The sequence below is a fragment of the Cydia strobilella genome, chromosome 1 (assembly GCF_947568885.1).
Source record: "Cydia strobilella chromosome 1, ilCydStro3.1, whole genome shotgun sequence".
Classification (NCBI taxonomy): Eukaryota; Metazoa; Arthropoda; class Insecta; order Lepidoptera; family Tortricidae; genus Cydia; species Cydia strobilella.
In genome coordinates, this window is record NC_086041.1 from 28489612 (window position 1) to 28513665 (window position 24054).

At 36.2% G+C, this 24054-nt stretch overlaps 1 protein-coding gene across 6 annotated transcripts in view; it reads left to right on the forward strand.

Annotated features, from left to right (window-relative positions):
• The window catches only part of LOC134743722 (pyrokinin-1 receptor-like), a 94661-nt gene that overhangs the window by 60519 nt on the left and 10088 nt on the right, over positions 1 to 24054 (forward strand). For 2 of the 6 annotated variants that reach the window (XR_010128036.1, XM_063677345.1), the window contains exons 4-5: positions 13195 to 13361; positions 22485 to 22615. Coding sequence is in view for 5 of the 6 variants with exons in the window: in XM_063677345.1 (XP_063533415.1) it covers positions 13195 to 13361; positions 22485 to 22615 (298 nt within the window). In the remaining variant the exon portion in view is untranslated. Of the gene's footprint in view, positions 1 to 4666; positions 4702 to 5179; positions 5317 to 13194; positions 13362 to 22484; positions 22616 to 24054 lie in introns of those variants that run through there. The other 4 variants (XM_063677373.1, XM_063677381.1, XM_063677391.1 and 1 more) reach the window with 4 other exon arrangements.

Below are 24054 nucleotides of genomic sequence, written 5' to 3' on the forward strand. Positions count from 1 at the left end.
TGTAATGTCATACATTCAATATTAAGTAAATAATTTTAGTACACATAAAGCTTAAATATATGGTTAGTATTATACACTATATAACGAATGTCAATAAACTTAATAATAAATTAATTAATAAAAAAAAAATTGAAAAGAAGTGAAATTAAATCAAACGAAATACAATAAAAACAAAATTCAATAAAATTAATATCAATGTCACTAAAATATGTTTAAAAATTAAAATTTAAAAATGTATAATAGGTATTATCATTAATTAGAATTAAATTAAAATTAAAATTAAAATAGAATAAAATTAAAATTAAAATTATAATTAAAATAGATAATTGTGTTCACGTGATGCAGGTTAAGGTTATTGAACGTAAAGAAGAACCGTGGCCTCCGGTAGTAGTGATTACACCTAATCGGAGTGCAGTAATCAATGTATCTAATTGTCTGGTAAAAACGAGTTTACTTTATAGTTTTAATATTTACTTGTTATGGACAATCGATATTTTTATTTCTCGTTAATAATAAATATTTGTTATAGGCCAGGAAATGAATGCCCAAAACAGTTATAGAGGGAAACGCTCGGAACACAATTTTTGACTTCGTAGCTTTGTTTGGACTAGTTAGGAGGTGAACATATCAAAAGTCCCCGGCCGTAACCCTGGTGCTGGGGGGAAAGGGGGGTTTTACTTAGGAATGGTGTCAATGTTGATACCATTAATGAATTCACCACCCCAGATTTATACGAAAACGATACCAAACCCGGCCTAGCAGCTTCACTGATGTAGATAATCAAGATAAAAATGAGAGCCCTAAATAAACTTTCAAGAGCGGATATCTCAAAATTATACAAGATATCGAAAAACTTGACTTAATAAAACTTGAAACAAATTAAATCACTTTTCATTTTGTATATGTGGCCATGTCGCTCAGATGCATAGTTTCCGAGATATAGTCCAAAAACCGAAAAATTGAACCTTCAAACCCCCCTCTCCCCCCCAGCACAAGGATTACGGTCGGGGACTTTTGATATGTTCATCTCCTAACTAGTCCAAACAAAGCTACGATGTCAAAAATTGTGTTCCTAGCATTTCCCTCTATACCTTCTTATTGCTTGGCCTATTATGGCAGCAATAAGAGTTTTTTTTTACATAGTGCCACGATGACCGCAGATTTGTAAAAACTAAACTTTAATAGCGTGACAATAGGAACCAAAGCAGCAGCAGGTGAAACTAGGTCGCCTTATTTTTAAATAACATAATTTACAATACATTCAAAAATCACCATTTCATTCTACTTTAGCTAAGTAGGTTTATAATTTAGGGGACCAAGTCTTCCCTAGGGCCAACTCTTATCGATCACTTATCCACCCTTTTAAAGGATTACCAAAGACAATGAATATAAAGTACCGGATTAGGTAAATTTTATCATATTAAGACAAGTGGGTGTATCTACGCTAATTGTGTACGCCAGGCGAGAGATGAATGAAGATAAGATACGAAAGACATACCTACATAAACAAAAACAATAATCACATCGAAAAAGGGTAAATTAACGGGCAAAATATATCTTCATATATTATGGTCCAAGGGTCATTCAGGCTAGTCACAGTACCAACGGGCGACTGAAGTTATTTCGACTAGATTTGGCTGTTTACTTTCTTTTAACTTTGTTAATTAAGTCTGATCTTTTATGGGGCGACATATTCGTTCACTCGAAAAAGCCCTTTAATAAAGAATAAAAAAAAAGATTAATTGAGTAACGTAGACGGCAGTTATTTTTGGATACAATTTCTATTTAAAAACCCGTATAAAACTATAAAGAGTAGGTAATTTGATTGTGACGTCACATGCTAGTGTTTCCATAGTAGCAAAATCATTTTGACAGTTCGAAAAAAGAAACTGATTTGACTAGTAGTGAAATACCCTATTGGTATTGCGGTTAGCAACTATCCTTTTCTTTTCCTTTGTCTAAGGAATATTGACTGACAGGACTCACAGGACGAATCATATTTTTTGCCCCTCCGGCCGCGATGGCAACTGAGTTTGGTAACCAGTTGCCGAAAAGTATTAAATGTTCTTCTTAGACAACCAGTTGCCAAAGACGAACTATCAAAATGATAATCAGATATATTAGAGTTTGTATAAATATAATATGTATAATACTTGCTTATGACCTCACGGTCAAATTAGGTAGGTACTTACTCTTTGAAGATTTTCCGATTTATTAAATAGAAATTGTGTCCAAAATTTACAGTGGTTTACTTTTTTCATCTAATTTTTAGAGCTTTATATCATACACGGTGTGATAGCTATAATATTTTTAAATGCCGATCAACAACAGTATTGAATTTGCATAATATAATAATAAGTTCCCTACCTTTAATGCTGAGCACGTCATCGTCATATCGAGAATCGGTTTACATCGTAGGTATGTCAGTCGGAAAGGTAAACTATTATTGAATCACGTCTAGGTTTTTAATTTAGTCACTTTAGTCATGTCACTTAACAAACTGCTTGCAGTGAAACCAGTATAGAGTGATCTTCGATTAAACCTAGTTACTGGATGTCGATCTAGACAAGCGTTGCATAATTGTAGACAGGTACAGGTACGTTTTGCTATAACCAGTTTAACTTCATCACGTCGGAATAATGTCGATTGTACACTCAAAAGCAAATAAAAGGGTCACTTTGTATGAAAATGCCTGTACAACGTAACCCGTTTTCGTTGGTTTTTAGTGTACGTCGCTCACTCCGTAATCTTTTTTTTTAAACGTGTGCTTGACTACTTGCGTACTGGCGAAGTTCAATTTAATGAACGTTACACTCGTACATACCAGAGACTAGTGAATATTCAAGTCGGACAACCTCCATACAACACCACGTTGCTCGCGTGCCTTTATACTAATTTTCCATTTTAGCTTTATGCGTAAAAAACCTATTTATGACTTCTAAACGTAAAACCCAATTTTTTGGCGCTGCTGTCATATGCACAAAAGTACAAATAAATCATAATAGCATCACCTAGTTTTGACATTTATAAAACTACTTTTGTTACTGTAACTACGGTCAGTCAAGACTCTGGAACAATACCTATAACTTCATATGGATGTGTTCCAGGACTTCTTGGTTCTTTAACGGACTACCAATAGTACCTACTCTACCTATTGTAATTGTAAAGGGGCCCACTGATTATCAATCCGCCGGACGATATCAGCCTGTCAGTTAGAACAAAAATTTGACAGTTCCGAATAACTGACAGGCCGATATCGTCCGGCGGACTGGTAATCAGTGGGTCCCTTAACATACTACCCGTTCGCTATGTGGCTCCTGTGATGTTGCTTATGTCGACAAAGTAAAAGTACAGAATTATTTTTTGTCGACAGTAATAGGATTTGTATCTGTGACATTATCATATTTATCATGTGGTACCCGACTGCAAACTTGAAGCGAACGGGTAGTATTGGTCCGCAGGGTTGCATAGCTAACATTTTTCTGACTGTACTCATTTTAAGTTCCAAAAACAATTAATTGAAATGCGCTGTAATACACACACATATTTATGTAAGTACCTATAGCCTATAGGTACATATTTATGTAAGTTTATATAAGTACATTGTATAATTTATCAAGAGTAACTTGTCAGTGGAGCATAAATAGGCAGGGATAATCACACTGTGATATTCTTATTTGCTATTTATTTCGTATACTAGTCATACAATCCCATAGAGGGATGGATATGGATTTTTTCATCACACTTAAAGGATCTATATTCTTCAAAAACATGAGAGCGGCAAAGTTTCTGTAATAAATAGATTTCATTTAATCAAAGTGATTTGACGCAAATTTTGAGTTGTATCCTTATGTTGGCTAGAAAAAATTAATTTCAAATGATGAATTAATTAGCATTCATTTGGATTTGATTTGTAACGTTTTACATTTATTATTTTCCTAGCGTTGGTGTGACAAAAAATTGTATGTTTCACTCGGCAGAAAGGTTTCTTTATTCATTTCACTTTTCATATCTCATGCTCTGCAAGTGGGTCGTTGTTGTTCTAAAAACTGCGCAGAAAGTGATACGTTTCTGCTCTAGTGCAGAAAAGTGGTGTACTCCTCTGCGTCCCCGTCCCCCGAGCAACTGGGTATTCTAATTTTACTAATCCCGCATTGAATCGTTTTTTATCAAAATTGATGTAAGCAGATTGTTAAAATAAATTATTCTTGATTTCTTTTGTTTAATTGTATTTACTCGATTTCATGAGGTGGGAACCAAAAGGAATAAACCAAAAAAAATTTTTTAAACCTTACAATTGCGTCAATGAGCAAAGGCAGAATCTTATACAGCCACAGTTAAACGTTTGTACGATATTAAAGTTATTTAGCACTATATTTATGAAAATAAAATAAAATATAATATAAAAATTGCTTATTTTATTAATTAAATTATTATTTAATATTTAAATTTCTTTAAAAAATAATTTTATTGTGTTGGCTAAATGACTGGGATGCCATTGACTATTGGAAGTTTTAGAACTAAAAAGTAAAAAATTAAAAAGCTAGAGGCAATTCCGCTGATTTTGATACTAATATAATGAACAAATCATTTTAAAATTACTGCAGTTTGTTAAAATATGTGTGTTTTCATAAATATTGCAATTTAAATGTTTTTCGCTAGGGGTTATTTATCTTCACACATGAAAAGTTTCCGATTACAGTAAGTCCTTAGGAAAAAAAGCATGGCCGTAGGTATATTAGGTATTTTAATTACTGATTTTGCAAAATTGCCTTGTCTTGTTTGGTTTCCTCGCATTCGATATGAAAAGTAGAGTATTAAACTCGGGTGAAAGGCACCATTCGTTCGAGCGCCAAACTACCTCGGCAGAAATGGGTGCCTTTCAACCCTTGGTTAACAATCTACTATTTCAAGTCTGAAATATTTCGCTAGCTCGGTTATCAATATTAGCACGAGGAGTTAAACAAACAACTTTAGCCTCTTGTAAAATTAATAAAACGATTTAAAATCCTCTGAGACGAAGTTCTAAACTGAAATGAGAAACTTCATTAAAGTTTTGAAGTCAGTCAAAAGTAAATTTTAATTAAAATTACGCTACAGGTAGATATCGCGACTGGCGATCTACCTACAACATGACGCGGTAAAACGGCGTATAATTTGTGCTGCACTGCACCCGACTAATGTCACTGGCTGATTGTTGTTAGTTACGTTCCGAGCGCGCGCCGCTGCGCTGCGTACTTTATAAATAAACAAACACAACCTAGTGCTTATTTAACAACGGAGATCGTGAAAAACAATTTTATTTTATAAAGTAAGGTAAGTTTTTGTTTTTATTCCCTTTCAAAGTTCAACGTAAACAACCTATTTATTATATGAACTTATTGAGGTTATTCAACTTAAACAAATTATATAATTATGATTCCAACAGTCAGGAACTCGAAATGGATTAGGCATATCTAAAGACAGGTTTTTTTAACGAATGCAGCAATATCTGCGTTTAGATTTGCGCCTTTGTCTTCAAATCTCCAGGCGCACATTGAGTTCGGTATATTGTACGTAGAACTGCTCATTATGAGACTGATTATAAATTGTGTCGCTTATCTTCGACCCTCAGCAAATAGCTACCCTATTACCTTTTCTTAATACCAATCTCTTCAATCAATCTTCTTCAATTTCTTTTCTTAATCGCAAAACCTGACAGATGCATTTACCCAAGTTTGAAGTAAAGCGACTCAACTATGGTATTGCCTGACTCAATATCTAATTATTTAATAGCGTTTAAATAATCCATACTAATATTATAAATGCGAAAGTGTGTCTGTCTGGCTGTCTGTTACCTCTTCACGCTTAAACCGCTAAACCGATTTAATTGAAATTTGGTATAGAGATAGTTTGAGTCCCGGGGAAGGACATAGGGTAGTTTTTATCCCAGAAATCATCCTTTAAGAGGGTGAAAGGGGGGGTGGAAATTTGTATGGAAAATCTTTAAAAAGCAGATTGGATAAAAAAATAAGCTACCCAAATTACTAACTACGCAGACGAAGTCGCGGGCAAAAGCTCGTTACGTAATTATTTAGCATAATTTGATAGCATATTCATAAGAACCTATTAATTTTGTCTAATGTACATAATAGGCCAATCAAATTATGTAGATCCGAAAAAGCGTTTTGAGGTATTCATTCCCAGCAAGATAGCTCGAAATCATTTTAATGCCTTCATTTGGTCCTAAATGCGTGTAATCCGAGTTTGCTCGTAATAACATATACTAATCTATGGTTTGCTCAATCCCAGGCATTCATATATTTTTGGGAGCCTTGGAAGATAAATTTTTCCTCAGATTATGCCAAACCACTCGATGTAGTAAAGGGAACCCACCATTAATTACAATGTCACTAACCAGCAAGGTTTTGTGGATCAAATACTGGTGAAAAAGAGTTTTTTGATTTTAACATCAAACCCAAAAAAAAGAAATTCAGAGGCGGCCATTTTTACAAAATCGTTATCTTATCTTTATCTTTGACTATGAATTCATATTACGGTAGCTTTCGGATCCTCAAATATCAATTTTCATCATGATTAGAGCAAATTTTCCGTCAGATGTTTTCAGTGTAAGATTTCCCTTTATTAGCTCTGCCCTTCATTAGCCCGGCGTTCAACCTCTTTGTCTTGCCTGTTGCTGAAAGAGACGAACTGTCTAATTTAATTATATATATATATATATCTATTAATATACTCGTCAACATAATGTATTATTTGCCCGTCTAACTCTCGTTTGTAGCAGGAAACGTAGGTGGTCATTAAATGGGTCTTTGCACGATTCATTTGAAGTAGGTATTCATGCTTACACTATCCTTATTTAAAATTAAAATGTCTGTAAGTTACACCTATGGCCCTCATTTTAACATAAAACATTTAATCACGTCATTGGAATACTGCGAACTCATTGTTTCGCTAACGTCGTATCGCCTATGTATAGGTAACATTGTGTGTGTTTTTCTTATAAAGGTCGGGTTACACTACCAACGATATTGCGGCATCGGCATATCGCCGCGTTCATTATAAATATACATACCTACCCAGAAATTCCTATGCAAAAACACTGCTTAGTCACAGCAATATATACAAAAAAATAATTTTTAATACAGTTGCTCAAAAAGTGCTACTTTTCGTGGCTGTTTAGCGTGCGGAAAGTTGGTTTTCGCGAACTAGTGGTTTTTACTTTTCCAATTTTTTTAAATTTTTACTTGTTCCAATTCATGACTACTTATTGATGAGTGTTAATATTAGTTTCCTTTAAACGTCGTAATCAACATAATAACCTACTATTAATGTAAGAATACGAAAAATATGCATATTTCATATTTTATTACTTACCTCTTCATCATTATAAGTATTATAACACGTTTATTTTTTAATATTGAAAAACCGTTCTTAATAAGTTGTCTGAATGGAACGGAACGTCTGTCAAAGAAGAGGCGTATTTTCTTACTGCAAGAATGTTTTAAGTTTCCAAAGGCAACATTCAATATTGTTTTTATAAATATACGATACACAAATAATCGTAAATAACTATATTTAGGTAATAATAGTACAATGTTTTAATATTTACAATTGTTTCTGTCTTATAGAACATGCATTTGGAAAAAAAACTTTCATTGAAATGGGTCAATAAAAATCTAGTCTAGTCGAATAAAAGCTAGAAAAACACCTCTTCATAATGTCAATGTCAATGATGTCACAGAATTAATAATATAAAAGTTTCGAATTCCATTCCTTACTTGTTGCTTTTCTTATTTTTTCGCAACTGTATTAAAAAACGTCGTTCGATACACGTGCAGAAATGTCATTCTTCACTCGTCCCATATCTCGGTACTCATGAAGTAATGACATACTTTCCGCACTAGCATCGAAATGTACTATTATAGGTTCTAATCAATTTTTGAATCAAATACACACTATCACACACAAAAGTGCATACCCACTTTATGAATGAAATTATCGAAAAACCGGCCAAGTGCGAGTCGGACTCGCGCACTAAGGGTTCCGTACCATTACGCAAAAAAAACCAAAATAAGGTTTGTTTATTAAATGAAATGTTTTATTTTTATTTTTGAGTTGATTGAATGAAAGGTAAATTGCGGTTTACGATTTATGATGTATTAAAAAAAACTACTCACTAGATCTCGTTCAAACCAATTTTCGGTAAAAGTCTGCATGGTAATTGTACATCATATATTTTTTTTAGTATTATCATTCTCTTATTTTAGAAGTTACAGGGGGGGGACACATTTTACCACTTTGGAAGTGTCTCTCGCGCAAACTATTCAGTTTAGAAAAAAATGATATTAGAAACCTCAATATAATTTTTGAAGACCTATTCCATAGATACCCCACACGTATGGGTTTAATGAAAAAACAATTTTTGAGTTTCAGTTCTAAGTATGGGGAACCCCCAAAATTAATTGTTTTTTTTTTCTATTTTTGTGTGAAAATCTTCACAGAATACATCTACTTACCAAGTTGCAACAGTATAGTTCTTATAGTTTCGGAAAAAAGTGGCTGTGACATACGGCCGGACAGACAGACAGACAGACAGACAGACAGACAGACATGACGAATCCATAAGGGTTCCGTTTTTGCCATTTGGCTACGGAACCCTTATACCTAACACGTACATACTATAGATTAAATATAATTTGTAGCGCAATATGAGCGTGTCATATTTTTGGGGCGGCAAACGCCAGAACCGATTTTATGTAATTCATAATGTTAACTTAAATAAAAAAAATATTTTGTGTTATGTGCATCGTCTTGTAAAAACTAGCTTTTACTTACTGAAATACATCTTGTTATCACCGAGGCCTTACGGAAAACTAGTTTTTACTAGGGAAAACGCGTTTTCGGTAAAAACGGGTTTTTACAGTGTACCTAACATAAAACAGTTATAGAATAAATATGGCAAGTACGGCAAGTTCATATCTGATCAGGTGCCATTGTTTTAATAAATATTTTTATTAGTAAAATAGAACGAGATTTACGGGTGAAAAACATTGACTTGGAAATTGAGATATCAAGCTATCGCTATGCATGTGCCACCAGTGCACGTGGCGCCTTAGCGAGGTTCTGCAACATCGCGCGAGAGCAACGGCCGCGGCAGAAAACAAAGACCATATGTGGGAAAGTGACAATTTTCCGCGCTGCTACTCGTAGTCGCAGCTTCATCTTAGCTATATTTTTCATACTTATTCACATTTATGAAATATGTTGTCCAACTTTATATAACGTTTAGAAAAATATTTTATGGAAGACCGCAACTAAATAAATCGATCGTTCCATTTTGGATATATTTGGGAAAATTAATATGTATCCAACAGACCAACTGTTCTCATGAGAGATATAAGAAAAAATAAACGTTTAGATAATAATACCCTTTTTTACATCATCATTCATCACTATACATCTTTTCACTTTATGATTAAACGCCTCATAACTATTATTATTTTTTACAAGCATCTTATTATTATGGGTAGGTATAACGAATAATAGGTCTTGGAACACAATTTAGTAACTTTATTTTGACTAGTTAGGAGGCGAACATATCAAAAGTCCCGGCAGTAGCCCTTGAGCCGGGGGGGGGGAGGGGGGTTTGATGGTCCTATTTTTCGGTTCGGTCCGGAAACTATGCGTCATAGCGACATGATCATTGACATAAAATAAAAGCTGATTAAAGCTGATTGGTGCTTCAAGTATTATTCAGTCAAGTTTATCGATATCTTCGCTATCGCTATTGCTTAGAAGCCGTTTCGGTGTATGGAAAACAACAGGAAATTGCGAAAAAAGTTTTGTTTTTGAAACTAAGGTTTTAGTTTTTTTGAGATACGTAGATATTAGTTAATTTTGAGACACAATTTATATTTTAAAACCGGTATAAAACTATAAAGGTAATTTGATTGTGACAACACATGCTAGTGTTTCATATAAATTCCATAGTAGCAAAATCGTTTTGACAGTCCAAAAAAGAAACTGATTTCATTAGTATTAAAATACCCTATACCCACCGGGCTACCACGAAAACTCGGGCAAACTAGTTATTTTAAAAATGTACCCTAGTTTGATCGAATTGTCCTTTTCATATACGCCCCTATATTGTAAATTTCATCGAAATTGCTACAGCCGTTTTTAAGAAATTACCAAAAAAATGCAAATGTGTCTGAAAAAATATGATAGATTATTTTCCGCTACTGTATCCCTTACTACTATTATAAATCGTCCTTATAACATACCTACTACTTAGTAACGCCGCCTTTGGGGCGCCGCTGGTAATGGAATATTTCATAGAACATTGCCGATGTATCTTCTACATTTTTAGGGTTCCGTACCAAAAAGGTAAAAAGGAACCATTGGTAAATACGTCGAGAACTAACTACTTAAAGAGTCCGGCAAGCTCGGTTCTGTATACAAACGTAGTTACGCTCTCATTTTAAAACGACTAGCTAGATTGCTCTGAAACTTTGTACTTAAAATGGGATAAGGTATGTCTAGATCTGTAATTAGTTTATGTACCTTCAGATACCATAGTAAAAAAATACAGCGAATTTAAGTTTTTCATTCAAAACTTGTTTTTGGTCTATTTCGTTTGTTTTATATACTAGAGCTATATAAACTAATTACAGACCTAGATATATCGCATGTCACTGTATGTGCAAAGTTTCATTAGAATCCAACACGTAGTTTTAAAACGAGAACGAAACTCCGTTTGTATGGGAAGGTGAAATTCGGGCGAGCTTGCCCGAGAATATGTAGTATTATGAAAAAGGCTAACCTCGGACGCATTGTAAGTATTTTTACAGTACATATGGTGCTACTTTCTCGCACTAGTGCGTAAAGAGCGCTTTTCGTGCATATGTCGAAAGTTTAAAGGGCCATATGTACTGTAAAACGTTGTACGATACACGTGCGAAAAGGTAATTCGCAACTCGTGTCGATTTAAAACACTCCCTGCGGTCGTGTTTTAATTTATCGCCACACGTTTCGAATTTCCTCTTTTCCGCACTTGTATCGTAAATAACTATTATTTATTTACTATGGAAAATGTCCAAAATGGAGGGGAGGGTCAAAATATATTAAGCCTAGTTACCTAGTCTACATACCGGGAAACCCATGTTATCGGCTACGACGTAACGCTAAGACCGTAGCTCAGCGGTGAATATGTAATCAACAATAGAAATCCGATCGATCCGATTCGATCGGCGTCTTTAGCCGCGATAGCTAAAGACGCCGGTTCGAATCCGGCCTTCACCACTGGAGGACTTCGTCACTTTTTCTTTAATATATGACATCTATTACAGTTTTTAATTTATATATAGTAGTGTGACTACTTAAAAAACACAAATCAAAATATTTAATAAAATAATTTGATTTGTTCTCAAACTTGTTAAAAAAAATCCGAGTTTAGTTTGCAATTTAACTGTCAGGCCAATTTCAGTTTTAGTTATTCGATCTGTATCTGTTTCCAATATGATACTGATCTGACAGTAGTCAGTGTCTGTAGGACAGGAACACTTGGAAGAGCATGGTGCATGGACCATGCACCATGCTCTTGCGATGCTCTTGCGATGTACCATGCAGCATGGTAGATCGCGCAGGAAGCTCTTCAAAACACGACCTTCAACAATGAAGACCGGCGTCTAAGAAGAAGAGACTGATCTGTCAATGTCAAAGGTGACGTTTTGGGTTGAAGAACACCCACTTTTGAACATCTGAATAAAAAAAACATACGAAACGTATCATAAAGGTTTATAGAATCGTCTTTACTTAAATATTAGATGACTGTAAATAACGAAAAAGCCGGGGACATTTTAAAAGCGCTTTTCATTTTAAGAGCCCGTTATCGATTTTAGTCGCAAAAATGTAAAATTGATAGATTTAGTCGCTGAAATTGTACACCTTTTGATACGTAATAGAAATAACAAGTACTTACTTGGTTTCTATTAGCACGTCTTCTCATCTTGCCGTTTTATAGATCAGTTTTTTGAAAACAGACTCACTAAATTAGTATTTTTTTTTTCTGATGGACAAACGCGCCTAAAGCACTAAATTTGTCGCTCTTTTTTGTAAATCTCGTAAAGTTTGGACGGCTAAAAATGGTAATTTTGTATTACGCATAACCTGTACTCTACCTTTTATAAACTACAATTTTATTATTATGACTTTGAAGTAGTGTAAATGAAAGTTAGACGAAATCAATTTTCTCCAGAAATTACTTCAAAACAAGTGACAATTTCTCTGAAAATAGACTTAATTTCAACGTAATTTTGATACTTAAACAGTCTACAACATTTGCTGAAACTGTTCTTGTACATCAATTTGTATAATTTACCACCATAATTTTTTGATGAATTTTTTAAAACTGCCTCTTCTCTTCATATATTGCCGGTGACGCACGCTCGCGACTTCATTATTAAACTGCAAGATGAGAAGACGTGCTAATATAAACCAATACTTGTTATTTAGATATTACGTAACAAAACGTGTATAATTTCAACGACTAAATCTATCAATTTTAAATTTTTGCTTTAAAATCGTTACCGGGCTCTTAATAAGTTACTAAGCATTAAGCATAGGTAATTGTGTCAAGTCATGGCGTGATTCTGTTAAATAACTCTTTGAAAGGTAGTGGTGGTAAAGTAAAGTGAAAGGTTTCATGTAATGTAACATACTTGTACTTATTATTTTAATGCTGATTCAACTTACTACGAGTACTGTAAAATCACGTAAATTCTTGTGTTTCCCGCATTTTTTATTAATTATTTTACATATTATATACCTAAATGTAAACGTAAATTTGAGAAATAAATTTGAAACAAATAGGTTCTAAATAATAATACATAATAGTGAATTTTAAAAGGCCTACATTATGTTTCCACGCAGCAAACCGACTGCCGGCAACCGGGTATATATCTACGTAAAAATATTTTGTACAACTTTGAGTGACTCTTTGGAGACAACCCGAAGCAGTAATGAACATTTAGGAAAATTTTGTTATTTCTTCCTACCACACACACAAAATAAAAGGGTTCATTATTTAAGGACTTGACCTCTCGCTCTCTCTCCTTGGCAGTTGTAATTCCCATCTGATGTTGATGTCTGGCTCCATGTCTTCTTCAAGGACTTAACCAAATCTTATAATTGCAGCGTGCACCCAGTGTGCAGCATGGTGAGCATCAGCGAGGCGCCCGCACAGGACAGAAGCCGCGAGGCCGACTGGCCCGTCGTCCTTTTCTTTATCCACATTCATCTGCTCTCGCTCTACGGGCTATGGTTGCTGCTGTTCGAAGTCAAACTGTTTACCATTTTATTCTGTAAGTACCTACACTTCTCGTGTCAGTTTCATTTTCACGTGTATACCAGATAACACACCAGCATAAATCGTCAGCAAGAGACGAAACAACCAATAATTACACTTTATACAAATCTTATAATTCTTATTCTTTTTATGCTTCTAAATTTTATAATTACATGGATGTGGGGACATTTGATAATATACAACTATATTTAGGTTATACTCATACATAAGGAGCACAAAAATACATCCATATTTATTTCTATGCCGACGAAGAAGTCTGGTATTTCCATTCATCTTTGTCATATACACGTTCATCGTTCATACATTTAGCTTGTCTCTTTCTCTATCGGCGTGCGGGACCTCCTTAGCACGTGCATATTTCTTGCACTTCAATTTTGGAACGCATATAACCTATTTTTATTTAAGTAGTTACATTATCATTGTGTGGGGACTATTATCATTGGTGCAATCGGTGCAATCAAGCTAGGATCGTGGAAGATCTATAATAACACTTTGCAATGTTGACAAACAAATATTTTAATATTGATTATAGAATTATTTAGAAACGGCTTGTTGGATTTATTATTTAATTCAGATGTCGATTAACATTTGTTTCTTAATGACTGAAAAAAACATGTAGGTTTTATTTTCAAGTGTACTTATTATTCCTCCTGTCCTGTCCTGGCCGGTTTCGGCCACGGCGACTGGGTTTGTACTGGCTAGTGAGAGCGACGGTCGTGAGCTCTTAGGTGGCTGACGTAGCCTAATTTTGCAGTGAATGTACGGCCACACTCACCGCAGGTCAGCACCCCTCCGACATAGTTGATGACCGCAGGTGGTCGGGCCTTTAACTCGTCACGCTTCGCGTCGAGTTCCACTCGTCTCTGCTCTTCGAAGGCCTGCACTTTTGTACTCACTGTATGCCTCCACTTCGGTCGATCTTGTGCCGAAGTCTGCCAGTGCAATGGTTCAATGTCACATCTCCGCATGTGGCGCTTCAGTACATCTTTGTATCGCAAAAGTTGGCCGCCCTGTTTCCGCTTCCCACTCTGCAACTCTGAGTAAAAGATGCGCTTAGCAACTCTGTCATTGGACATACGGGACACATGACCACACCATCGCAACTGACGCCGCATAAGATAGGCTTCAATGCCGCTGACATTAGCACGGCGTAGCACTTCTGTGTTCCTGACACGATCTGACCATGAGATGTTCAGAATGTCACGCAGGCATTTAAGGTGAAACCTATCCAATGTGCGAATATGCTTACTACTTATTATTAATTACTCCTTTGGCATACTAAGGTGGACTCAGACCGAGCTGGACTCCCTGGATCGGAGGGTCCGTCTAATGCTCACCACACACCGTATGCTATACCCACGCTCGTATTAGGGAGAAATAGTTGGCTGTGGCGCGATACTGCGTAATCGCCTCTTCCAAAGTCCTCCTCAGTTGCTCATTGGCAGATGTACTCACGCTCTGAAATCATGCTCGCAAAATCCCCCTCGTCGGTACTAAAATCAACCCGCGGCGCCCCCGGTGCCAGGTCGGGTGCGGGCACCGGATCCGGCGACATGGCGGGCAGATCTCACACCGAGGCGGAGTCTGCGCGAGCAGAGAGAGCCTCCAGGCGAAGCCGATCAATATTAATTACTTATTATTAAATTTTATTGCGTAGGGGGTTTTCGTTTTTTATTCATTTAAACGTTCTTTTAAGCTTTCTAAATTAAAAAAGTAATAATCCATTTATGGCATAAATGCCTTACATTACATCATTAAGGGAAAGAGCCTCTTTAAACTGCTGGATTAATTTTTATCAAACATAGCTAAGAACCATCGAAAGGAAACTCGCTTTCAAGTAATAAAAAACCGCAACGAAATCGGTCCAGCAATCCGTTTGTGAGCTACGATGCCACAGACAGACATTGGCGTCAAACTTATAACACCCTTCTTTTCGCGTGCGGGGGTTAAAAATAAAACAACACAACCAGATTGATTCTAGGCTTGTAAGACGTTTTGTAAACTTATCGTTAAACTTGTAATTGTAACCACCAAAGAGTCCCCGACAAGCTCGGCCGAATTTCACCTTCCCATACAAACGGAGTTTCGTTCTTATTTTAAAACTACGTGTTGAATTCTAATGAAACTTTGCACATACAATGACATGAGATATATCTAGGTCTGTGATTAGTTTATATAGCTCTAGTATATAAAACATACGAAATAGAGCAAAAACAAGTTTTGTATGAAATTCGCTGTATTTTTTTTACTATGGTATCTGAAGCTACGTAAACTAATTACAGACCTAGATATACCTTATCCCATTGTAAGTACAAAGTTTTAGAGCAATTTAAACTACGTTTGTATGGTATTGAACCGAGCTAGCCGGGGACTTAAATTATGAAAATAACTTGTTAAAACCTTATATAATTTCGAGCTTCACCATCACAACTCTTTAATCGATGCCTAAACCCACAAATTTTTATATGTAAAACTTCTACTCGCTCTATTTTGTTTGTACTTATTACAATTTCTAGCCACGTAAACTAGTTTCAGATATACACTACCGCTCAAAAGTATTTAGGCAGTTTAGGCACCCGCAATTTTCACCATACAATTATATACAAAATTTATTTTCAAAATCATACTAGTTGTTCGATCGCAGGCAAATGACTCTATTACATAATATTGTCTTCGGTTACCGCGATAGTTACTCATGAAATAAAACTATGAAAACGGATTATATCGCGTATATTGAATTTATAATACATCCCGACGTTTCGAACTCTTTACAGCGTTCGTGGTCAACGGGTGACTGAGGAAAAATTACAAAGTGCAAAAATACCCACATACTAAAATAATGAAACAATCATAGACTACAAACTTTAAGGCTGGTTGTACATGGAAAAATCGGTTCATAAGGCTAGTTATACACTATAATTATTTTTCAAGTAAAGATATATATATATACGCGATAAAAACTATGCCGGCTCCAACCCTACACCACGGACCCGAGAAGATTTAATTCCCTCCTAAATTGTAGGAGGGTATCCCAATATGGGACCGGCAACAAACTCGGCGGGACACATCTTTTCAAAACATCAGAATGTCCAGCATCATCCAACACTAAGGTCTCACAGTCTATGTCTCGCTTGCTCCTTTATCAGGTGGACTACAGGATCCCAAGCTGGTGGTAGAGAAAAGCCATCTTCCCTATTAAAGTTTGGATATTTCTTAATCTCAATGGCCTCGCGCAGCATTCTGGGTATGTAACGCTTCTCCTTGGCAAGAACCAGAGGCTTATCAAACTTGATTGAGTGATTGGCTTTATCCATGACATGCTCACAGACAGCAGACCTAGGTCGACGGTGCTTGACATCAGCTATGTGTTCCTTCACCCGAGTGGAAATGCTCCGTTTCGTCTGCCCGACATATGATAGGCCACACTCACAGTCCAGCCTGTACACTCCTGCAGTCTGTAGAGGGGTATTGCATTTTACAGGCCTCAGGAATTGTGACATCTTCTTCATTGGCTTGAAATATGTTTTTATAGAAGCACGCTTCAAGATGTGGCTGATCCTGTCCGTGACCCCCCTGACACTGACTCTATTACATGTTGGATTATATTTAGGTAAATATATTGAGCCTCAAATTATTGCCAAAGACATCCTTGAAAATTTCGAGTTTACTTAATGCAACGATTTAAAAAAACCCTTATGTACTAGTTCATACAAAATAAAACGATTTTGTACTGGAAAACGATTTATGGATTTTTTTACGCTTTTCATTTGGTAAATGGTACTCGAATATTCTGCACATCGTTTTGAAGCTCGATATGTCTGTTAAATTAAAAAAGTAAACTGCACAAAAAACTGTTACCCGACTGCGACTTAGCGGTATAATTCTGAAAGTCGATTTTGTATAAAAAAAATGGAAAAAATTACGAGTGCCTAAATAGTTATGAGCGGTAGTGTGGATATAATTATATATGTTACGTAAATGATCATGCCAAACTTCGTGTCATTTACCTAAGCATGTCGTTTTAAAATGAATGACTCATATTGCGGACTTCCGGTTCGAGCGCCATCTTGATAGTTAGCATCGTGATTAATTACTTTGTTTTTTGCTTATTAATATTGTTTAAAGTGTAATATCGATAGCTTATTATACAGTAAACTAATGTGGTAGTGTGCAGTGAATGGAGAATTAATTTTGAAGCGCGTTTAACCACCATCTTGGAGTCAACGGCCGGTAGTCCACGTGCTTCTTGTAAAGACTAGCTATCGATTTACAAGAGCTAACAAATCACCGTACACTGTCTTGTACAACCGTACAATTTTTGTCGTTTGTAAACCTCTCAATACCTTGATACTGGCGAAATAGTCCCACTGGGCTGAAGCCATAATTTTAAAAGAAGAAGAAGACTCATATTGCAGAGTAATCATTTCTGTAAATATTGAAGTTATACATCTTTTTTTTACCGGTATTCTTTTTGAAAGACCACCTCACACCAAAAAGGGCAGAGAAGTAAATAAGAAATGACTACTATTATGCTTTATTTTTCTACTTTTCTTTTAAAACCCATTTTTTAATCAAGATAAAACCTAAGTATGTAATTAAAGACTTGGAAGTTTAGTCGAAAACTCATTTATATTCAATTTTCTGGATTGTTTGTATCGTGAGACAATATCATAGATATTGTAAGTGGGTTTCCGTGTATACGCAAACGTTATTAGAATAATTTACATTCCCAATATAATACCTAATGGAAGGATGTGTTGGTAGTTGGGAGTTTTAAAAATAAATATTGAAAACCTGATTCTCACAGATCCTGGTGTTTTTGGGTTCTTTCAACTCAGAATCACTAGCATATTCAATCCTGATAATAAAAAAAAGTCCCAAAAATTTGTATGAAAATTGTACATTCCACTACGTCACGCACATACAAATAAAAAAAATCACACTAAAACGTGACGTAATGGAATGGACATTTTGGGACATCTTTTTTAACTGACTTCAAGATTTCAAAAGGAGGTTATCAATTAGGTTGTTTTTTTTTTTAATGTTTGTTACTCCATAACTCCGTCATTTCTGGACCGATTTTGAAAAAAAAATTTTGATTGAAATTATATACATACAGATTGGTCCCGTTTTTGTCAAAACGCAGTTCTGATGATGGGATCCATGAGGAATCGAGGGAACTCCTCAAATGTTAAAGGCATACATATAGTGATTTTAGTATTTTCATCAAGAAATCAAGCACTTACATTTAAAAAAGTGACATTTGATGAACTGGAACTGCTGATGATGATCAGAACGGAACTCTTTAATGACGCATAGTTCACGTTTGGCGATTTGTCCTCTTCGTTATGTTTGTTAAGCAAGTTAGGTTTTCAAGAAACATCTTTGTCAAGCTCGAGTTCTGATGATGGGATACATGAGGAATCGAGGGAACTCCTCAAATGTGAAAGGCATACATATAGTGATTTTTGTATTTTTATCAACAAATCCAGCATTTCCATTTTAAAAAGTGACATTTGATGAAGTGAAACTGCTGATGATGATCAGAATGGAACTCTTTAGTGACGCATAGTTTACGTTTGGCGATTTGTCCTCTTCTTTATGTTTGTTAAGCAACTTAAGTTTTTAAGACATATTTTTGTCAAGCTCGAGTTCTGATGATGAGACCCATGAGGAACCGAGGGAACTCCTCAAATGTGAAAGGCATACATATTGTGATTTTTGTATTTTCATCAACAAATCCAGCATTTACATTTAAAAAAGTGACATTTGATGAAGTGGAACTGCTGATGATGATCAGAATGGAACTCTTCAATGACACATAGTTCACGTTTAGCGATTTGTTCTCTTTCTTATGGACCCAGACCCAAACTTGGACCCGGACTCGGACCCGGACCCGGGTCTGGACATGGACCCCAACTCGGACCCGGACCGAACTCTGATCCAAACTTGGACCCGGACAGCCGGACACGGACCCGGACTCGGATCCGGACCCAGACCCGGACCCGGAAATGCTACTAGAAAAGTGGGTTAGGTTAGGTTAGAACTGTGACCCTTACAGAAACGAAATGCTATCAGAAAAGTAGGTTAGGTTAGAACTGCGACCCTTACAAAAACGAAATGCTACTAGAAAAGTGGGTGGTTAAACCTCCTTTTCTACATTATTAGGCAATATTATAATAATTAGGCAATTAGGCAAAAGATGGATTAGGATAATTAGGCAAAAGATGCTGTCTTTTCCATTTCATTGTCTGGAATCTAAGGGTGCACCATCAACAATAAGTAAACTTTCAGCGGCATCCCCCATTGAAGTCGGTTTTTTTTGTTTAATTATTTAATAGCAGGATGGAGAATGCTGTTGATTCTGAGTAGAATGAGACCAAGGAATCAGGTTTTCAATATTTATTTTAGAAAACGCCCATTAATTGCATGGATGTGTTGATATTTGGCCGTAGCTAATAAAAACATACCAGCCTAATCCTAAAAAGACGGTGTCTACTTTTACCTCAAAGTAGACACTGTAGCGATGCTACATACATTCATATATAGGAAAACATACCACTTAACCTGCAAAACAACAATGTCGTATTTTCAACAAAAAAACATATATTCCAGTATAACACTTACGTAAAACGAAAGCATACCTTCTCGGCTGTAGGTTGAGTAAGATATCTAGGCTCTTAACCAGCTAACTTCGAAGAACAGGCTCCGAGAAGCACATGATTTTAGCAAAACTTGACATCCAAATTACACCACAACAACAACATGGAACTTAATTGTCAGCATATTAAATTGTTCCTTGCATTTCACTGAAGCAATAGCTTTAGATCGGTCACGTTTCGAATCATTTAGTATTCGCGAAATTACATATAAATTAGGTTAGTAAACATTAAAAGCAAAATTATAGGTACGTTAGGCAAATGACCTTTAACTCTCATAAAGTGAAGTGACAGTTTTCACAGTTCGGTTTTACGCAAAGATGAATGACATTGTAAATGAAACAAAGTAGAAAATTGCATTAAGACTATAATTATTAGTAATAAACATTAGTCTTTTAAAGTATTATAAATATTAACAAACATCTATTTTATTCGAACATTGTTCGATTTGGAAAGTAGTTCGAGGTAATTTGACGTTTGAAAGGCAAGCGCGTATTGGAACGCTCTCCGAGGGTAAGACCTTGTTTTGGATGAGATGACGGAGCGGATATCGGGTGAGCACAGGGCGGTTCGTTTTTCGTAAAGCTCTGAGAATTACCGAGGCATTGTTCCCTGCCGTCCGACTAGGCCGGGAGGAGCCCACCGATGTAAAGTGCGCGTAGTATCGCGTGTGGTTCAGTGTGGTGCGCGAGGAAGCGGACCTGCTATCGCGGTCATATCCCCAGCACGATGGAGCACCGCGCCTCCCAGCGCGCAGGTGCGTGCCGCCAGCTCTTCGGCGGGGCGCAGTGACGCCGTACCTTACACCGTAGGACGCAGCCCCGACCCGCAGGCTGTGTGTCTCAGGACAATTCCGATGTGTCTTTATGCGGGTCCACATACAAAGGGCCAGCCCCTGCGACCTGTCCTCGGCCCGGCTTCGCTAAGCCCGGCTCGACGGACGCCTGCCTATTCCGACCAGCGCTCTGGTCGTTGCTACCAGCAATGGGATTCCATGGACAGCGACGTCCACAACGGTCCTGTGAGTGCACTAACTTTCGTATCTAATTCTGGCCAGAACTTCGTGTCCCGTTCTACCTCGCGACCGCGCGTTAAGAATTAAGAGTATGATTTAACCACTGCCCTAGCGGCCATGTAAATTAGGGACCTTTTTCTCCCCGTATGGTAATAAACTGCATGTTATTTATCTGCTCTTGTTAATTGCAACATCCCTGCCAGGCTTCCAGTACCGAGTCAGATCTGATCAAGAGGTCCTTGCAATTCAATAGGACAATACTTTGCCGCAGGCACATCCAGGCATCATTCTATAATCACCACAATTTCCTTTTCAGTCACTACAATATTTTTTATTCGCTATAATATGGTTTTATTCACTACAACACCGTCTTTTTACGACGTACGATTACCTAGATGAAATGAAATAATATTATTTATATATAGTAGTGTGACTACTTAAAAAACACAAATCAAAATATTTAATAAAATAATTTGATTGGTTCCCAAACTTGAAATAATATTGTCATTAACGGGTCTAACAAAACGCGAGTTTAAAGTGTTATAGGTACTGAAAGTATTAAAATTGAACCGCTGTGAAATATAAATTCGAGATTGCGGTAAAATTACCACGATTCTTTGAGATTTGCGGTGAAAGGTAATTTAGCGAGTAGGTAAAATAGCGCAATTCTAGACCTAGGCAACGCAACCACATTCAGTGTTGTTAATGTATACCTGTATGGATGATTAGCCTCTGCTCGCGACTTCGTCCGTGTAGAAGACATTGAAAACTTATATATCACCCCCATTAGAAATAAAATTTAAAAAATCTAAGTGGAGCTCGACAACATTTGAACGACAACTTCAGTCAGTCATCAAAGTGCCTAAACATTAAACATTTTGGTAGGTTCGAACGTGGTTCAAACTGAATAACTTACGCATCACATTTTGACAACCGACTTATTAAGTCATTGCACATTTCATTTACATATATTGCTTTTCCAATATACTTATGATGAAATGTTTCTAAATTGTCTATATATTCCAATAATATTGACGAAATGTACCACGTCAAATGCCTGGTATATTTAAGTCTAAGAAGCAAGCATTGAATTGTTCATCAGCCTGTGTAGGACCTGACGGTTTGCAACAGGGTCAAATTTACACTTTCGGTAGACAACTCCGATTTAAAACCAAAGTGGCTGTCACCAACCGTTAAATGATGTCTATTGGACCGTAAAGCACCTCAACAACTAAAATATAGCAGCGAGTGAATTTTTCACAATTAAATGTTGCATACAAAAGGTGTAAAACATCGCCAGTGCCGGTCAGGTGTAGGGTCGGTATGGTGCAGGTCCTCAACGCGTTTTAGTTTTAGGAATTAAGTATTTCAAAATAATTTGAAATATTGTACTTCCAGTGTGTCCATTATTATACTTACCGTATTGTACTGTTTTTCCTGATAGTGCTTGCCCTGGCATCCTGCGCGATCCTGGGTGTGACGACAGGAGCCCACCGGTTGTGGGCGCACCGCTCGTATAAGGCCAACACCGGTCTGAGGATCACACTCATGGTGTTCCAAACCCTCGCAGGGCAGGTAAGCAGTGATCGTGGGAGTGATCACAACCCACCATTTACAAAGTCAACACCGAGCTACACATCATGTCCATCATATTTCAAACCTTCTGAGGACAGATAAAAGCAATGTATGGCTGAGCTATGTTTTCTTTTAAACACAAACAGTCATAATAAACATGTTACATATGTTGTACACAATGTAGAGAAACTGAGAAACTGGAGGGCAATCTTGAGCATAAACCTCAGAGAGACGCCTGCTCGTAGTAGTTTGAAGGGCCGTATATCTGCAATTTCTTACTTAACACGTGCATACTATAAAATTATCACATAAACTCATAAGGAAATAAGTTTTTTGTATTGTTTTTTATTGTTCGTTGTTAATAAAATAGATAGATGGATAGATAGATAAAGCGTTTATTTGTTTGCTGCAAATACACACAATTTAGAAATATCGACAAACAGAAAATACACAATTAACAAAATACACAATCGATTAAAACAAAATACGAAATCTTATAAATATTAGAGACATAACACCAACAGGAATAGCGGAATGACTTGCACTGACAGCAACAGCAAAAGGGTGCCGACTCAGCTATACGCTTCACTCTTTCCAGCAAGGCACTGATATTCTGCCGGAACCCAGATCACGTGATGAGTGTGATGTAAAAGTGTGTACGAAGTGGTAGTATATACATATATATATATATAGGTATGATGCTGGGGTTGAGAGATGTAATTTTTCTAAATAATATAAAAATGAAATAGTACGTAACGGGAAATAAAAAGTGACCAAAAAGAGAAATTATCTAAAAGTGTGTAGGTTCGGTGTAATGTCTCCTAGAAATCCTCCGATGTACCTATTATATTCTGAAATCTGCAACCAAATAGCCGTATGGTAAATAATATGCTTAAATATACCTACTGACTTTCCTGTATTTAAATGACATAAATTCGAAGTTTTCAATAAAACACCTCTATTGAAGGGGTTATTACCTATATCTATTTTTATCCCGAGCACTTTCTGCTATCTTGCTGCTAAGAGGGACATTGAAAGAACAATACCTTTCTCTGTCCTTCTTAGCAGAAAGGGTCCTGAAAAAGAGTTGATGTGAATACACCCTTGATAATGTCATAGTAGATTATGTGAGTGCTACATAATGAAAGGCACTAAATGTCGTTACAACAACATAACTTTCTTCATCCTTCCCAGCAGAAAGAATACCTACTGAAAAAGAGTAGATGTTATAAAGCCTTGATGATTTAATAGTAATTTATGTTCCATAATGAAAGGCATTAAAATTAGGGTGTGCTTTTGGAACAAAACGTTATCACGCTGATATTAGAATTGAAGTCATATCAAATTCCTTCCCAGAGATGTTAGAAAATTTGAATCAAGAAGCCGTGTTGGATGTTATTATTTGATTAAGCAATAATAACATTTTCTCAGATAAGAAT